Source organism: Cetorhinus maximus, chromosome 13 (assembly GCF_964194155.1).
Source record: "Cetorhinus maximus chromosome 13, sCetMax3.hap1.1, whole genome shotgun sequence".
In the NCBI taxonomy this organism is placed as follows: domain Eukaryota; kingdom Metazoa; phylum Chordata; class Chondrichthyes; order Lamniformes; family Cetorhinidae; genus Cetorhinus; species Cetorhinus maximus.
Genome location: NC_135891.1, coordinates 49,998,033 through 50,016,798, shown reverse-complemented (window position 1 = coordinate 50,016,798; position 18,766 = coordinate 49,998,033). Strand labels below are relative to the sequence as shown.

At 43.6% G+C, this 18,766-nt stretch overlaps 1 protein-coding gene across 2 annotated transcripts in view; it reads right to left on the bottom strand.

Annotated features, from left to right (window-relative positions):
* The window catches only part of LOC144688602 (docking protein 5-like), a 510,185-nt gene that overhangs the window by 121,263 nt on the left and 370,156 nt on the right, over nt 1-18,766 (bottom strand). For both annotated transcript variants that reach the window (XM_078555371.1, XM_078555372.1), the window contains exon 6: nt 32-167. In XM_078555371.1, the coding sequence (XP_078411497.1) occupies nt 32-167 (136 nt within the window). The remainder of the gene's footprint in view (nt 1-31; nt 168-18,766) is intronic.

Sequence of the window (18,766 nt, the reverse complement as noted above, 5' to 3'; positions counted from 1 at the left end):
TATCAGAGACCAGCATCACCAACATACATACCCGTGAATTTTTCTCCCTCTGTAGCATCTGCTCATGTTGTTCTGCTATGGCCAGTGCTGCAGAATGCACTTTCTGGTAAATTGCCTCACCTTCTCTCGTCTGGAAGGTGAATAGTCCTTCTCCTGTGTCACACATTCTGCCAAGATACAAAAAAAGAATTAGCACACAGTAAAATGCAGTTTTAACTAAACACACTGATACTGGTACACTGATAATTTCTGACATCACAAGTGTCAACATTTTCCATTTTATTTTCGTCAACAGTCATTATAGTCACTCACTGAATGGTGGAACAAGCTTGAAGGGCCAAATGACATATTCTTGCGCCTATTTCTTATGTTCTTATGTTTTATATGTTAGAGGGCATACAGACGGAGTCTGACTCCATGAATAGTCTCAGGCGTAGTCCAACTTCAGTTTTCCACTCATGCCACTGCAGAACTAAACTGTAGTGTTGTGGAAGATGATTCTGCTGGAAAGGCATTTAAGCCAAAAAATGTATGCAATGAATCTATAGAATGAACCTTCAAATAACAATACTCTCGGTCATATAATAGTTGCTTTAGGATACAGTATCATTCTTCTCATAAGTTAATATTCATGCAGTAAAAGCATTGCAAGGTGGGCCACTGTATAGTTTCTCTCTGCTGAGCAGTCGTTAAAAGGCTTTTCATTGTTGAAGACAGAAGTTGGAATTCCTTTTGCAATAATGTCCAAGAAATACCACACGTTCCATCTCCGTACTGGTAGATAATGGGGGATAATGCAGAAAGAGTGAGAGAGAGTTCATGCACTTGCCAATAATGGAACAAGTGCCTGGCTCTGCTGCTGTGTTATGTATGTTTTGTGCAAAGTTAAATAGGTACATTGCAAATGCATTTTATTTCCATTAACAATAGTGGAACTTTTCCAATGCAGTTGTCTCAGATAGAGCTAGAAAATTGGATAGGGCGCTATTCGATTGAATCCCCGCCCATTTGTACATTTGTCAAGTAGATGTCTAGAAGTTACACTGAGTGCCTGGATCAGGAGATGCATGCTAACTGTCATGTGGAAATAGTCAATTCACCATGCTAATGATGGGGTGATTTCAAACATTGTACATAATGCACTGGTACTATTAGCAATATAGCTATGTAGCAATGCAATAAAACATGGATGTTTACAATATAGAGGAGAGGATGTTGGAACTTACACAAGACATTCATACAAATTAACTTTCATCTTTATTTCACTGTATGTTTTTCACAGACTAAATTCAAACTGCTGCAAATTCTTAACAGGCATAATAGTGAACATTTAAGATATCCTGTTATTCATCTGATAGTACACAAATTAAACTACCTAAAGGAGATTTATTCTAAATGTTGTTCTTACAGACATAATATCTTCCCTAGATGTAGGTGGAATAGAAAATATAATTTCACAAATTGGATCATTAATTCACTATAGTCTGGGACAGCACTGCACAAAACCCAGCAGAATGCACAACGCTCTGTCATGTCGTCAGTCTGAAAACTGCATGCCATCAATTTTCTTAGTTTCAGAAAATGCCATATTATAGAATTAAACAAAAGATGTTTAATAACTCTTAAATTGAAAGAGTATATGAACTGGCATATTCTTCAATATTTGAATTGAGGTCACCGCATTTTTCTTGGACTCTTGGTTCTATCTGTGTTATATGACTAATTCATGTTGTATTTATACATACTGATTGATGCAGTTTTGAATATTTTAGCAGCAGCATGAGTGGAAAACTGCAGTGGTAGTACTCATGAGAGGGGAACAAAGACAGAACTTGTATTGTATGCTCTGTAATAGATACAAAACATAAAAACAAAAGAAATAGGAGCAGGAGTAGACCATTCAGCCCCTCAAGCTTGTTCCACCATTCACTAAGATCATGGCTGACCTAATTGTGGCCTTATCTCCATTTTCCTGCATGCCTCCCATAACACCTGACTCCTTTGCAAATTACACATCTGTCTAACTCAGTCTTTATTGCTCGCTGGGGAAAAGAGATTTCCAAAAACTAACAACCCTCTGAGAGAAGAAGTTCCTCTTTGCCTTAAATGCGAGACCCCTTATTTTGAAACTGTACCCCTAGTTTTAGATTTCCCCACTGGAAGAAACATCATCTCAACATTTAGTCCCCTTAAAATCGTACCCGATTCAACAAGATCATCTCTCATTCTTCTAAATGCCAATGAGTATGGAGCCAACCTGCTCAGCCTTTCCTCATAAGACAAACCCCTCATCCTAGAAATCAGCATAGTGAACATTATCTGAACTGCTTACAATGCAAGTATGTCTCTCCTTAAGTAAGGAGACCAGTAAGGTGAAATGTACTAGATACATTACTCTAGGTGTGGTCTCATCAGTGCCCGATACAGTTGTAGCAATACTTCCCTACTTTTACACTCCAACCCCCTTGTAATAAAGGCCAATATTCTATTTGGCTTCCAAATTACTTTATGTACCTGCTGACTTATTATGTGCTGACTTATTGTGATTCATGTACAAGGACACCCAGATCCCTCTGTACTGCAGCATTCTGCAATCTCTCTCTTTGTAAATAAGGTTCTGCTTTTCTGTTCTACTTGCCAAAGTGGATAACCTCACATTTTCCCACATTATACTGCATCTGCCAATTTTTTGCCCACTCACTTAACCCACCTATATCCCTTTGCAGACTTTTTGTATCCTCACAATTTGCTTTCCTACCTATCTTCGTATTGTCAGCAAATTTGGCTACAACACAATCAGTCCCATCATCCAAGTCATTAATATAAATCATAAATTGTTGAGGCTCCAGCACTGATCCCTGTGGAACTCCACTAGTTACAGTTTGCCATCTTACAAATGACCCATTTATCCTGACCCTCTGGCCTCAATTTTCACGCAGAGAGGCTCTCCCCAAACCCAGCCTTCGCCATTTTTGCAGGGGGTGGGGGGTTGGGGATGATGTTGGTGGGGAATGGGGTCAGGCTCCAAATTGTGCATCCATGGTTCACAAATGCAGCTGCCCATATAAATCAATATCTGCCTCTGCTTGTGTGATTTTAGTAAGGTAAGTGTCTGAAACCCAAAGTGTGCAGATTAGACCAGGTAAGAGCAGGTCTGAACCTTGTGAAATCATTTGGATAGCCAGGGTATCCTTTTGCAGAGGTAAGACACCCTTTTGGATATGGGCCCGAAACAACTTTGGGAGAGGTCTGCTGCCCTGTAGGAGAGGTATGGCACCGTTTGGGTGCGATAAAGTACCCTTTGGGAGAGGTCAGGTGAACTTTGGGATTGTTAAAGGTTGACATGATTGTGCATAAAAAGTGCAAAACTTAATTGAAAATGTTAAAGCTGTCAAAGAACAGTCAAAGCTGTCAAAGAACTGTCAAAATGCATTGGAACTGTTGAAGTCATTGGAACTGTCAAAGTTGTCAAGGAATTTAACTTGTTGGGCTTTAAATAAAAAATGTGTGGAGTTTAAAAAAATCAGTGCTTGCTATTTCACTCTGTCAGTTGACATACCCTGTGGGTTATCATTTTAGGATTAATGCTGCATTATTGGTTTTACAACCTAACATTATCACAGTGGGGGTGCCTGTTAAGTGAGAAATTTGATTGACAGCCCGAAGTGGTTATAGAATAGAAAAGTTTGTTTCCATAAGAGATTAGTTGAAGGAATTTTAATATATTGAATGTTTTTTTAATCAATGAGAGCATTTTAAAAAAATACTGACATCATCAATAGACACATTACTTTATTTTGTGTCAGCATGGCTCCTGAAGTTTGCCTTTAGTGGATATTAGGTGAGTTGGCATGGAAAGAATAAGGGTGAGGGTGGTGGGTGGGGGCATTTGAGTTGGTATAGAAACATTCATATATATGAACATATGAATTAGAAGCAGGAGTAGGCCCTTGGCACCTCATGCCTGTTCCACCATTTAATAAGGTCATGGCTGATCTGATTATAACCTCAAATCCACATTCTGGCCTATCCCCAAAAATATTTCACCCACTTGCTTATCAAGAATCTATCTACCTCTGCCTTAAAATTATTCATAGGCTCTACTTCCACAACCTGTTGAGAGTTCCAAAGACTTACAACCCTCAGAAAGAAAACAATTCTCCTCATCTCTGCCTTAAATGAGTGACCCCTTATTTTTAAACTGTGACTCCTAGTTCTAGATTCTTCCCAAAAGGACAGATCCTTTCCACATCCATGCTGTCAAGACCCCTCAGGATTTTATATGTTTCAATCAAGTTGCCTCTTACTCTTCTAAGCTCCAACAGGGACAAGCCTAGCCGTCCAACTGATCCTCATAAGATAACCTGCCCATTCCTGGTATTAATCTAGTAAACCTTATCTGAACTGCTTCCATCGCATTTACATTCTTCCTTAAATATGGTGACAATACTGTACACAATGCTCCAGATGTGGTCTCACCAATGCCCTGTATAACTGAAACATAACCTCCCTGCTTTTGTAATAAATTCCCCTTGCAATAAATGATTACATTCTATTAGCTTTCCTAATTATTTGCTGTACCTGCGTACTTATCTTTTGCGATTTTTGTACTAGGACACGCAGATCCCTCTGCATCTTAGAGCTCTGCAATTTCTCACAATTTAGATAATATGCTATTTTAAATTCTTCCTGCCAAAGTGGACAATTTCACATTTTCCTACATTATACTACACATGCCAGATCTTTGCCCACTCAATTAACCTATCTTTATCCCTTAGTTGCCTCCTTATGCCCTCTTCACAACTTACTTCCACATCTATCTTCGTGTCATCAGCAAGTTTAGCAATCATATATTTGGTCCCTTCATCCAAGTAATTTATATAAATTGTAAAAAGTTGAGGTCCCAGCACTGATCCCTGTGACACAACATTCGTTACATCTTGCCAACCAGAAAATGACCCATTTATGTCTAATCTCTGCTCCCTGTTAGCTAGCCAATCTTCAATCCATGCCAATATGTTACCCCCTACACCATGAGCTTTTATTTTCTACAATAACCTTTGATGTGGCATCTTATCAAATGCCTTCTGGAAATGTAAGCACAGTACATCCACAGCACATGTTTGTCCACAGCACATGTTACTTCTTCAGAGAAATCTAATAACTTGGTTAAACATGATTTCCCCTTCACAAAACCCTGTTGACTCTGCTTGATTACCCAGAATTTCTCCTTGTGTTCTGCTTTAACATCTTTAATTATAGCTTCTCACATTTTCCCTATGACAGATGTTAAGCTAACTGGCCCGTAGTTTCCTGTTTTCTGTCTCCTTCTTTGAATGAAGGATTATTTTTCAATCTAATGGAACGTTCCCTGAATCTAGGAAATTTTGGAAAATTAAAACCAATGTATCAACTATCTCACTAGCCACTTCTTTTAAGACCTTAGGATGCAATCCATCCGGACCTGGGACTTGTTTACCCGCATCTCCAATAGTTTGCTCAGTGCCAATTCCCTGGTGATTGTAATTTTCCTGTGTTCCTCCCTCCTTTCCATTTCCTGATTTATAGCTATTTTTGGGATGTTACTTGTATCCTCTATAGTGAAGACTGATACAAAATGCCTGTTCAATTCATTTGCCATGCCCTTATTTTTCATTTATTCCCCAGACTCACTTTCTATGGGACCAACACTCACTTTTTAAAATATCTATAGGAACTCTTATTTTCTGTATTTATATTTCTAGTTAGCTTTCTCTCATACTTGAATTTTTCCCTCCTTATTAATCTTTTAATCAGTCTTTGCTGTTTTTACATTCTGTCCAATCTTTTGATCTGCAAACCATTCTTGAGCAATTATATGCTTTTTCTTTAAATTTGATACTATTTTTAACTTTTTTAGTTAACTACAGAGAGTGGGACCTGCCCATGGATTTTTTTTTTCTCGTTGGAAACTATCTATTCTGTGTATTCTGAAATATCCCCTTAAATGCCTGCCACTGTGTCTCTTTTGACTTAACCTTAACCTCATTTTGCTAGCTCTGCTTTCATGCCCTCATAATTACCCTTAGTTAAGTTTGAAATACTAGTCTTAGACCTACCCTTCTCTCCTTCACACTGAATGTAAAATTCAATCATATTATGATCGCTGCAGGAGGTCCAGCAATCTGATCACTCCAGCTTGGTGGGCAATAGGAGTGGTGATCAGTGCCAATGCTACACACAAGAGGTTGGCCACCCAATGCAGAAAGAGCATGAATGATCACAATCATGCCGCCAGGGTAAGGCAACCATCTCATCACTCTAAACTCACACATTCAAGCCCATCACACATTCACTGGCATCCCACTCACTGCCAGCTCAAGGGACATCACCACTCACTCTCTCACAAACCCTCACCTCTCCATCTGGCCTCATTTCCTCTGGAGACTGCCTCCTCAGCCCTCACCATCTTGAGGCCACTTGCACAGATCACTTGTACCCTCACACACACCCTGGATACCATCTTTCCCCAGTACAGCCCTTGCCTTGCAGCCTCTTCCTTCCCTTGCTTGAGGCTGCTTCTCCCCTTCCCTAAGCAAGTGCTAACCCTGCAGCTGTTGGAAAGCAATCCCTGCCTTCTGGCTGGTCTGGTAAGTAGAGGCCTTCCTGTGAGCCCCCTGAAAAGTGATGTGGTGCTGCCTGCAAAGCCTGGTGCTGATGACCACAAGTGCTGACCGAAGCAACATAGGCAAACAAACCTCTAAGTCCCAAGCAAAGTGCAGCTCGCTAGGTGCACACCACTTATGTTCAGTTGTGAAACACGCCAACGTGCCTGTATGATCCAGCGTGGGGGAATGATTCTGGCGAGCTGGGTTTATAATGATATGGTGATTTAATACAATGAAGTACCAACATCAGACGGCGGAAAATGCATCCCGTCGTTGATTGGCAGAGCAGACTGTTACAAACTGGTTTTACGAGATTGCCTTCTCACCACATTGTCCGCTCACGCTGCCAAACATGCCCCGAGCTAACTGGCCTGTAATTTTCTGCTTTCTCTATCTCCCTCCTTTCAGGAACAGAATGTTGCATTTGCAGTTTTCCAAACCACTGGGACCTTTTTAGAATCGTGGCAATTTTGGAAGACTACAACCACTATCTCTGCAGCCGCTTCTTTTTAGACCTTAGGATGTAGGCCATCAGATCCAGGGGACTTGTCAGTTTTAAGTTCCATTAATTTTCCCATTACTTTCTCTCTAGTGATAGTGATTGTTTTGAGTTCCTCCCTCCTTTTTGCCTCTTGATTTTCTATTCTTGGAATGCTTTTCTGTGTCTCCTACGAATACAGAATATTTGTTCAAAGCCTCTGTCATTTCCTCGCTTCTCATTATTAATTCCTTCAGTCTCACCCTCTAAGGCACCGACACTTACTTCAGGTACGTTTTTCCTTTTTATATACTTGTAGAATATTTTACAGCTAATTTTTACATTTATTGTTAGTTTTCTCTCATTTTCCAATTTCTCCATCTTTATTATATTTTTAGTCAGCTTTTGCTGGTTTCTAAAATTTTCCCAATCTTCTGGCCTGCTGCTAATCTTTGCAGCATCATGTACATTTTCTTTCAATTTGATACCATCCTCAACTTCCCTAGTTAGCCACAGATGGTGCATCCTTCTTGTAGAGCTTTTCTTCCTCAATGGAATATATCTTTGCTGGGAATTAGGAAATATCTTCTTAAATGGCTGCAATTGCTTCTCTACTGTCTTTCCGTTTAACCTATTTTCCCAGTCCACTTTAACCAACTCTGTCTTCATACCTTTCTAATTGCCTTTAATTGAGTTTAAGCCGCTAGTTAGGGACCCATATTTGTCTCTTTCAAACTGAATCTGAACTCCTATCATGCCATGATCACTCTTGCCTTGAGGACCCTTTACTATGAGGTCTTTAATTAACCCTGTCTCATTACACATTACGAGGTACAAAATGGCATATTCCCTGGTGGGTTTCAGAATGTATTATTCTAAGAAACTGTCCTAAGTACACTCTGAACTCAGCTCCAGGTTACCTTTGCCAATTTCATTTGTCCAACCTATGTGAAGGTTAAAGGCACCCATGATTTTTGCAGTACATTTATTGCAAGCCCCCATGGTGCCAGTCTTCATGTGAGTTTTTGTCTTTTAGTTGCAAGGAGTTAGTGCTGCAGTAACCTTTTCTCATTAATAAAACCAAAATATTAAATTTTAAAATTGCTTTTGCTTTTAATGCAGTTTTACTCCTGCAGAAAGCTAAAGAAACCGGGGTCAACTTGAAGGAACTTTCATTTCCTTGAACTCCCTTTCCACTAACAGCGTTTTACAAGTATGAAGACAGTAAAGGATCATGATAAGTGTCCTTTGATTTCCAGTTGACGTTTCAAGGCATCAATGATTTCTTCCAAACTAATTTGTCTTCATTCTTTCACAGAATAAAGGTATTGCTGCCAAAGCCAGCATTTGTTGCCCATCCCTTTAACTGAATGGCTTACTAGGCCATTTCAGAGGGCAGCTAAGAGTAAACCACATTGTCATGAGTCAGGAGTCACATATAGGGCAGAATGGGCAAGGACAGCAGACTTACTCCCCTAAAGGACATTAATGAACCAAATTGTTTTTTTATAACAATTGGCTAGTTTTGTGATCACCATCACTGGTGCAAGCTTTTTATTCCAGATTTATTTATTAACTGAATTTAAATTCCCCCACTGGCCAAAACGGATTTGTACGCATATCACCCAGTTATTAGTCTAAATTTCTGGATTATTAATCTAGTGACGTAACCACAATGCTATAATTCCCTTAAGAAGTCATTTCAATGAACAGCGTGACTTCCAGTGCAGTAATATCCAAACTCCCCTATTTCCAACTCAAAATGCAGCTCTCTGGGCAATGGATGTAAAACTTCAAAAACAAAGTCATAGCTGTACAATCCTTAATTTCCTACAAATAATTGAATATTGTCCTATTACTTATAAAAATTATTTCAGTGCACCTTCGTTCAATTATCCTGTTCCCCCTAACCCTTCAAATGAACATAACATTTGCTTGGCTTTCCATTGCCAGCACCATGGGATATCAACAAGTAAACATAAATTAGACACACACATCAAAAAACTGCATGGGTAGAGTTTTCCATGCCCACTGGTGGTGGGCATGATAGGTGGTGTGAGCGAACAATATGGCGTGATTGGTTTCACGCTGGTGGGAAGGCAGGTCACGATTGTCCACTCAGTCAGCCGATGGCGGGCTGCATTTCCTGCCATCGGTCATCGGGAACCTCATTGTAATACATCAGCATATCATTATCAGGCCATCCCACCAGACTCTTGCACCCCCAATGGATTGCCCATCCACGTCAGCGAGGAACCATGCCGACGTATTTCACAACTGCACAGAGGCGACGTGCACTTGGCGGCCTGCACATTGGGTGAACTGGAGGTGAGTCTACAGCAACATTCTACAGAGGTAGCCAGGGTCGCCTGTTGCTTGGCAGGCTTCAGGGGCACAGGGGTGGGGGGTGGCCCTGCCTTGGAGGCGACTTTTGAGGGTGAGGGGGAGCGGGGGGCAAGTGATGCCTTGCCGTTGAGGCGACTGGTGGCAGGGGGGTGGTGGTTAAGGACAGCCCTGCCGTTGAATATAGCGCACAAGCATTCAGGGCGGGGGTGTAGGAGTGCGCGAGGCAAGCGGCTAAGCATTCGGGAAACCTGTAGAAAGTGACCATTCCTCTGCAATTGAGACAGTTTGGGTGCAGCCACATTGATATGATTGGGGTTGGGCTCCGAGCTTCAAAATGCCACCAAGCTCTCCAGAGCTCTCCACCCCATGCACGCCCCCACCGCGGCACAGACGGCACATTCATGCACAGTTTAGTGGACTGCAGAGCAGTTGGACTGCACATATTGTACAATCTCCTCGCTAAAGCTGGCCATGTAGCAGTCACTGCTGGAGGTGCTCACAGCCCTTTGCAATGTCAGCATCCCGGTTTGGACAAGTCTCCCCCATGGTTCAAGCTAAAAGGGCAGCCATGCAGCGCACTAATCTCTGGCCATCCAAGTGGTGTCCAGCACTTTCCGGGAAGCATTAAGGGGTAGTCACACTTAACCAGGACAGGTTCTTAGTGCACCCATGCTAACCACGTGTGTCTCTCATTCATCCTGCAGGAGTACATCAGGATTATGGAGCTTGGTGAACTAGCTGTATGCCTGATGGCCTACAGAGTGCGAAGAAGATGGAGGAGAGAGCGACTGAGGCTCCTGGCTGCACAAAGGCAGGAGTAGCACCTTGGGAAGAAGGGGTGTCTGGGGCTCATGTACGCCGCCCAAGAGCCACAGTGAGCTGTTGCAGGCTGGCGCCTAGCGACACCCAGGGACTATAGACACTGCCTTTCATTCCTGCAGATGACCGTGAACCAGTGTCGCTGAAGACTGTGAGTGCCTAGGGAACCAGTCACTCACATCTGCCAGTTACTGCAGGATTCGACACCACAGGGACATAGAGGGCATCCACTGCCAGTGGCTGTGAAAGTGACCACGGTGCTCAATTTCTACGCCAGTGGCTCCTTTCAGGGTTCCACAGGTGACCTCTGTGGGATCTCACAAGCCTCCACCCACAAATGCATCTATGAGGTCACGGATGCCACCTTTGTGAGGGCACATAACTTTGTGCATTTCACCCGGGACAAGGGGAGCCAGGATGCAAGTGCAATTGGATTCACCCAGATCTTGGGTTTCCCACAGGTGCAGGGTACAATTGACGGCATTCGTGGCGCTCAGATCTCTATCACAACACATGGTAGACTACATCAACCGCAAGGGCTCCCATTCACTGAATGTGCAGCTGGTATGCAACCAACCAGAAATGCATCCTGCAAGTGTGTGCATGGTTTCCAGGGATTATGCCCAACATCTACAACTTCAGTTGGTCATAGATCCCTGAATTCTTCCAGGGTCCACAGAGGCTGCAGCGATGGCTCCTCAGGGACAAGCACTACCTGCAGAGGCCATACCTGATGACACCCATGCAGCAGCCTCAGACTGCAGCAGAGCAATGCTATAATGAGGCTCATGTCTGCATGCTGGAGCAGACCATCGGGATGCTGAAGATGAGGTTCCTGTGCCTGGACTGGTCTAGTGGAGCCCTGAAATACAGCCCACAGAGGGTGTCACGCATCATCATCATCTGCTGGGTCCTTTACAACCTGGCACTCCAACGGGGAGGCAAGTTAGCTGCTGCAGTGAGGACATTCCATAGATCTTCACAGAATCTGAGAATGTCTGACTCCTGTCTGATCAAGGGCAGCTCGCTTGTGCTCCGTGATCAGGGTCATATCAGAGATATGCAGCCATGAAACTTTAGAAGCATCTGAGGCTTTGTCTGCCTTCAGCACCTGCCCCCTTCAGGAGCTGGAGCACAGCATCAGTGGTCACAGATGCTGAAGAGATGGGGGCCAACCCCTCCATAAAGGTGCTGAGAGCACACAAAGAGTATGAGAGAACTATGTGGCACCTGCCCACTACATTCTGGCAACAAAGACCAGCACCAGCGAGGTGCAGACATCAGTAATGTTTCCAGGGAGTGTGAGGCTGGAGCATCACTTTGGTCTGAAGGCCGCACAAAGCACAGGGAAGAGGCCCTGGAGTGAGACACCTGCATTTATCTTGTGCAGAAAGGTTTCATATCTGAGTAACACAAACACTGCTCATCAGAACAAGGATCCATAGGCAGGGAGGCATTCTTGAGAGTTTATTGACACTAAGGAACTGTATGTACAAGTGATTAACACCAGTGCCCATGCTGTGCAACTGATCCTCCTTAACCATCCTAACCCTACCGCTACATACTGTTGCTCCCTGGACATCCGCAGCGGAGACGGAGGTGGAGGCAGCCTGCTGATTGTGACGCCTGATCTGTGATGACTTTGGCAGGCGTCCTCTGGAGGGCTAAGACTTGAAGGGCCCCTGCCTGCTTTCAAGGTTCTGCTGTGTGACAGTGGCATCCTCCTCAGCCTGTGGAGTTATAGCTGCTGAGGTCACAGGAATGGGGGAGTTGGATGGGTCGGACACTCTTGGAGTCACTTGGATGGTTGGGGCCGGAGTTTGCACCTGTGGATCCTCCTCCCCACGGGTGCCCAGGGGGCCCCAGGCTGAGTCCTTGAGGTGCAGGGGTAGCTGGAGTGAGATCAAGTTGCCTGGCACCCTTCTTGCATACACACTGTCGGAGGCCAACAATGGCATCAGCGATGGAGTTGAGCCCACACAGCAGTGCAGGAGTGAAGTCCTGGACCGAGGTCTCCATGGCGGCTACCATCCAACCTCGCTGCGTTGGCATTCCAGCGCTATCATCTCAGACTGAAGGCAGACGGACTCCTCTATCGTGCCTTGCAATCTGAGGAGTGTAGCGGACATCTCTTCCTTATGTTCCCTCGCTTGCCTTTGCAGCTCCAGAAATTGTGACATGGCCGAGTCCAGAGGCTCGTCATCTGACTCAGCCTCAGCAACGTTCTGACCTCCAGCAGCCCTCTGAGTGCCATATACCTGGGAAGTCCCTGCAGCTGCCTGCTGTGGATCAGACAGTGTGATGTGCTACTCTAAAGCTAGGTCCCAACGAGGTGTGTGTCTCTGCACTGGTGGAGGGTGTGGGTGAGCGCTGTGATGGGGCTTAAGGGAGGGTGCCTCCGGATTCCTCTTCAGAGGTTTCTTTGGGGTTTGATTGGAGGCCCTGGGTCATGGACACTGTCGGCTGTTTGGCAGATGTGCCTGCGAAAGCTAGGGGAGAAAATTAGTGCATGACAGTGGCCATTGAAAGGGGACACATCACTCACTGCATGGTGGTCTGATGGATGTTGCACTGCTGGATCTTTACTTGGTAGATCAGCACCGACCTCGCCTTCAGCACAGGACCAGTCCCGGTCATCGCCGGCCAGCTGGATGGCTCTGTTTTCAAAGTCCGTGAGGACCTTGACGTCAGGCACTCCGCCGCCCATCTGTGACTTCTCTCACTTGTTGTGTGGCACCTTGTCCTGCATGGATAGAGATGAGAAAGCATAAGCAGGATGCCTGCCAGGCCAGATGACAAGAATGCCTAGGCTGTGTGGGTGTTGAATGGTCCCATAAATGGGATGAGGACAATAACGGTGAGTGTGACAGAGTGAATGGTGATGTCCCTTTAACTGGCAGTGAGTGAGGGCCCTGTGAATGTGTGATGGGTTTGTGAGTGTGTGTTCAGAGTGATGAAAAGAGTGACTTACCCTGGAGGAATGGAGGAGATCATTCATCCTGGTCCATCCTGCAGCCAGAGCTGGGCTACAGGACATCCCAGTGGGCCTCCACGGCATCCAAAAGTCTCTCGAGAGACCCGTCATTAAATCGGGGGGTTGCAGTCTTCTTCAGTTTCAGGGCCATGTCTTCCATGCAGCAGTGGTGAGCTGGAAGCACTGAGATGTGTGCTTGTGGCTGGCCTTTAAACATGGCGCCCGGCGTGATGCAGTGGCAGGTTGATGGCAGGCTGGCGAATGAGAGCCCACCCGCCATGGAAACGACGTGTTTCCCAGGAGTGCATAAATAATGAGGCGGGTTTGGGACGATGCGGTGTAAAAAATATCATTTTACCCGCCCGCTACCACATTTAGTGCAAATTTGAGAAAATTTGGCCCCATGACAACATTTCTGAAAATACTGCATGATGACACTTATATTCCCTTTTTGTTTCCCTTTCAAGCATAGTTATATATTGAGTACGGAGAGTTAAATGATTCTCAGGTTTTCAAACTATAACTCCAGGATTTCCATCTCCAGACATATGACAGAATTGAAATTAGTCAAGTTAGCTCCTGGTAGATCTTATGTCAAAACATTTAGTAGTAGTAAATCCCATCCACATCAATATTGTAATCTATGCTCTATTGGTTACTTTATCCTTTGAATTCCTGTCTATTGGGATTAGCCTGACAGCACAAGCTACTTATTTTACTCCCCTTAGAGCTAATCATTAAATGTAGTTATTAAGAGGAGGAATGGGAGTTTTACAGAGTTTATGTAAAAGATTTAAAATTGCAAGAAACTCCAATATTACATGAGATAACATACAGATTGCTACCAAAATATTATTTGTTATGTTTGATGGAACAGTAATTGCTCTAGCAAAAACGACTTTTGATAATAAAGATTTTTGTTTTCAGAAAGTCTAGAAGATTCTTATCGAAGAATACCAAAGAAATACGGCTCCAATGGCCCAATCCCCCAGTATTTCATTAAAGCAGCCACTGTCACAGCAAATACTTTTCAAGTCATTTTAGCAATGGAGGATATCAGAGCTTATCACAATCCTCTCCAGATGGCTGACCATAAAATAACACTTCACAGAAACAGTAAGTGGATAGTCATCAGTCATAAAATAAGTGGCTGACTTTTTTTTCCCTGTCCTACTTTGAGGAAGTTAAGGTCAAATGCATTGTTCCAAATACTGAGCCAGCTGTAACCAGATAACTCAACTCAGACCAAGGAGTAAGCAAAGGAGCTCTATATGGCCCTGTATCAAACCATAGGGTATCTTGCCCACTGGTTCACATGGAGAATTTAAACTGATACATCTTAAATGCACTACCATTTTAATACACATTATAAAGCTAGGTCTCTTTAGTTTAGAAAAGTGCAGACTTCAAGGAGATTTACTTGAGGGCATCAAAATAATGAAGGGACTGGACTCTGCCATGTGAAGATAGACAATTGATAATAGATAGGTTAGAGAGACTAATTGACATGCACAAGTTATGTTAGAATTGAACCAGGCTAGATGTTAGGAGGCTTTTCTTTCTGAAGAACCTCATCAACCTTTGGAACAGCTGGTACAATGATCACCGATTCATTACAAGCACTTGGGGAGGGAGCTGTCCACTCCCTGATTGTGGCTGATATTAAAGCATGCAGAAAGGTAGCTGTGCAGTATTGAGGGATGAACTTTCCTGACATTTTGGCCATCTCAACTTGAACTCCTTGGGAAGGGGATGTGTTGAAAAATAATTTTTCAATTTTTTTCCATCTTAATTGGCCTAGGGCGCTTTTCAGATCAATTTTTCTTGGTGTCTCCCAAGAGATTATGTGGCTGCTGATTGGTGGGAGCATTAGAGAGCATGATGTCCAATTGTACTACAACTCTACAGAACAGACTGCATGGTCTAGCTGATCTTATCCCGTCCATCATTTTCATCTGTTGGTATTCGGTAAATCATCATAAAACATCTGACAGAAATAATCTCACAATTTTAGTTTCTTAACTGTAAAGGAGTCTGTGTAAAAAAAAAATAGCCGTGATAAGGGGTTATACACTTAAAAGGGTTATTTTCCTATAAATAAGAGCTTAAAAAATTAAAAAGGGTTCACTTTTAAAAAATGTTAAATATAGTTCACACTGCCTGACCACAGGTCCCTGCATGAAACCTCTCCTTGCAGCAGTAAAAGAATCCCTGATAAGAGAGATATGCACCCAAAGCCACAGAGTTTTGCAAATTGTCAGCAAGGCTACCACAGAGTAGTATTTGATAAGAAGAGTTAATACTGATAATCCTATACCACAGAGAACTAGATTTTTACAAGCTAGCCCGACATAAGAACTACATTATAATCTTAAAACACAGACACATGATGAATGGAAAATTGATCATCACAAGTCCTCGCAGCGTGGCTTCCCAATCAATGAAGCCCAGATCTTACTTACAAATTAACAGTTATTTAAGCTTTAATAGTATAGAACTTGAGTATTGCTGTAAAAAGAGACATGTTATCTAAGCTTTTCATCTTGCACTCAACAGAATAGCTCACAAGAAATTACCAAACTGTAACGGAGGAACAACAATTTATACTGCATGAGAAGAGAGCGCTAATTGGTGGGCAAATGAACTCTGATGGGTGGAGGTGATGCCATGAAGAATGCTGCATGAAGCAGATAGCTGCCCAGCTTTGTTCAAAGTAAAACTGACTTTGATTGGTCAAGTGTAATTTGTAGCACTATGTTTTGAGTTTTGCAAGCATGGGCTGGTTGGGTGCAGTCAGTACTTTGCCTGTTGCGAACAGCTCAAGGGACATGCTGTTTGATATGATCTGCCAATCATTGAGACGTACGGCCTATAAATCTGGTATCACTCTGGCACTGAAATTCCCCAATACGACGTTGCTATTTGGTGATCCTGATAAGTGCAAGGTAAAAAGTGTTGATAGCAAGTCTCTTTTTCAGCAATAGTTAAGCTTCCTTAGAAATCAAAGAAGGTCAAACTTCATCCAGAAATTAATGGGAATCTAAACTGCATTTTGAACATAAATGGACTGAACCTAATTAGAATTAAAATGCCACCCTTATACATCAGAAATTAGTTACCTGAATGCAGCCCCAAGAAACACTATGGGCGGAATCATCTCAGGTTTGCACTAAGTGCAGTTACGGATGGGAAAAGGGACATTTTACCCACTGGCCGCAATGGCGGCTTTTCGTGCCATATCATACCATTCCTACCTCATTAATTATGCGGCCACAGAAAACATGCCGCCCCGCTTGCGGGTGGTCTCTGATTTGCCCGCCCTGCCATCATCTTGCTGCTTCCTCACGCAGGAACCATACTTAAACTGCAGCTGCGTGCACACTTCTCAATGCTTGCGGCCCAAGAGGGCACCAGTGAAGACATGGCCCCAAAAGCCAAGAAGAGTGCAGCCCCCCCCCGATTCAGTGACACATCACTGGGATGCCTTCTGGGCACCGTGAAAGCCCATTACAATGTCCTCTTACCCCACTCTGGCCACAGGAGGCCCATCAGTCTCACCACTCCAGCTTGGGAGGCAGTGGCAGAGGTGGTCAGTGCCAATGCTGCATACAAGAGGTCGGCTATCCAGTGAAGAAAATGGTGAATGATCTCATCCATGTCATTAGGGTGAGGCAACCATCTCATCACTCTAAATACACACACTCACAAGGCCCATCACACATTCACTGGCGTGTCACTCACTGCCAGCTCAAGGGACATCACCACTCATTCTCTCACACACACCCTCATATCTCCATCTGGCCTCATCTCCTCTGGAGGCTGCCTCCTCAGCCTGCACCATCTTGAGGCCACTTACACAGATCAACTTATGCCCCCATGCACACCCTGAGATACCCACCTTCCCCAGTACAGCCCTCACCCTGCAGCCGCTTCCCTTGCCTGAGGCCGCTTCTCCCCCATCCCCAAGCAAGCCCTAGCACCACAGCCATCGAAAAGCCACCCCCGCCTTACATCTGTTCTGGTAGGTAGAGAGCTGCCCATGAGCCTCCCTAAAGCGATGTCATGTTGCCTGCGAAGCCTGGTGTTAATGACTGTGAGAGCTGCCCAAAGAGTGGTAGGCAAGCAAACCTCTAAGTCCCCAGCAAAGTGAAGCTCGCCAGGTGCATGTCGCTTATGTACAGTTGTGAAACACGTCAGCATGGAATCACTCCAATGTGCCCGGATGATTCAGAGATGATTCCGGTGAACAGGGCTTATAATTAGATGCAAAAGTATTAAAATGACATTCCCGACATCCGGCGGCAGGAAACGGGGCCCGCCATTGACAGGCGGAGCGGACGCTCACCATGACGCCCAACACTAATAGGGACAGAAAATTCTGGACTATAAATATTGAGGATCATGAATTGGGTTTTTAGATTTACTTAACTCATTGGAACATCTCTCAAGGTAAAGGATTGATGATTAGGGTAAGGTGATGACAATTCTCTCCTTAACCGGGACAGGTCATTCACTAGCTCTGTACTCTTCTACTCAGCAATTAAGGTAAATGCTACTTTAATAATCGATGACTATTCTACTTAAAATACTTTACCATAACAATAACTGAATTTAAAATCTGGATTCTCTACAAGAAATAGGTTTGTATTTTAGCTCTTTTCCTAGAACTTTTTAACGTTGTGATTGCCTGTTTTTACCAAACTGTGAATTGCACGTTTGGTTCTTTAGTATACATCTATATGGTTTAGAATGTATACTTCCCTGCTTAGTCTTCTGTATCACGAACTCATGAAGATGACTCCATACCCTCTTTAATGGGGTGGGGGCTGGGTTATATTACTGAGGAGTTATCCCCAGATCCTAATAGTATGAGATAAAATCTGGCTGAAACTTGTTAAAGAGGCTCTCTGGAGGACAGTACTACTCTCAGGAGGTTTCTTTCCTTTTGGGAAAGATAGATCAGTCCTTCAGGCCCATTTAACATCGTCAGGATCTGTTTTTCCTCAAACTAAAGTTGAGAGGAATCGTCTGAGATGTACACCTCCCCCCATCTTCAGCAACATTTTGCTCCCTTTTGGAATAATTATTCAAACCATCATACATAGTTTCTTTTTAATGACTTGTATTCCAAACGGTAGATTTTACAAGTGTGCATTCTCGGTTTGGAACATTGTGCAATGTGAGTGCATATTGGGAACTTGGGCATATGGGTCAGCCAGCCCTTCATAAATCTCTGTTGCTAATTTTAGTGGGTGGGAAATACTGCAGGCCAACTGACGCCCAACTCCAAATTCCATATGTGTACTTCTGCCACCTGAAGATCCACTCTGGAGTGCAAATTTGTTATATCGATCCTTGTATTTATTTCTGGTATTTTGTGCCAGCTTGTTCTGGAATATAATATCACAACATGAGACATGATGGCTGCGGTTCCAGAAAGGGTTCACTGGAATTTTAATAACTCACTATCCATTTTCTACTTGAGGATCCTTGCAAATCCTC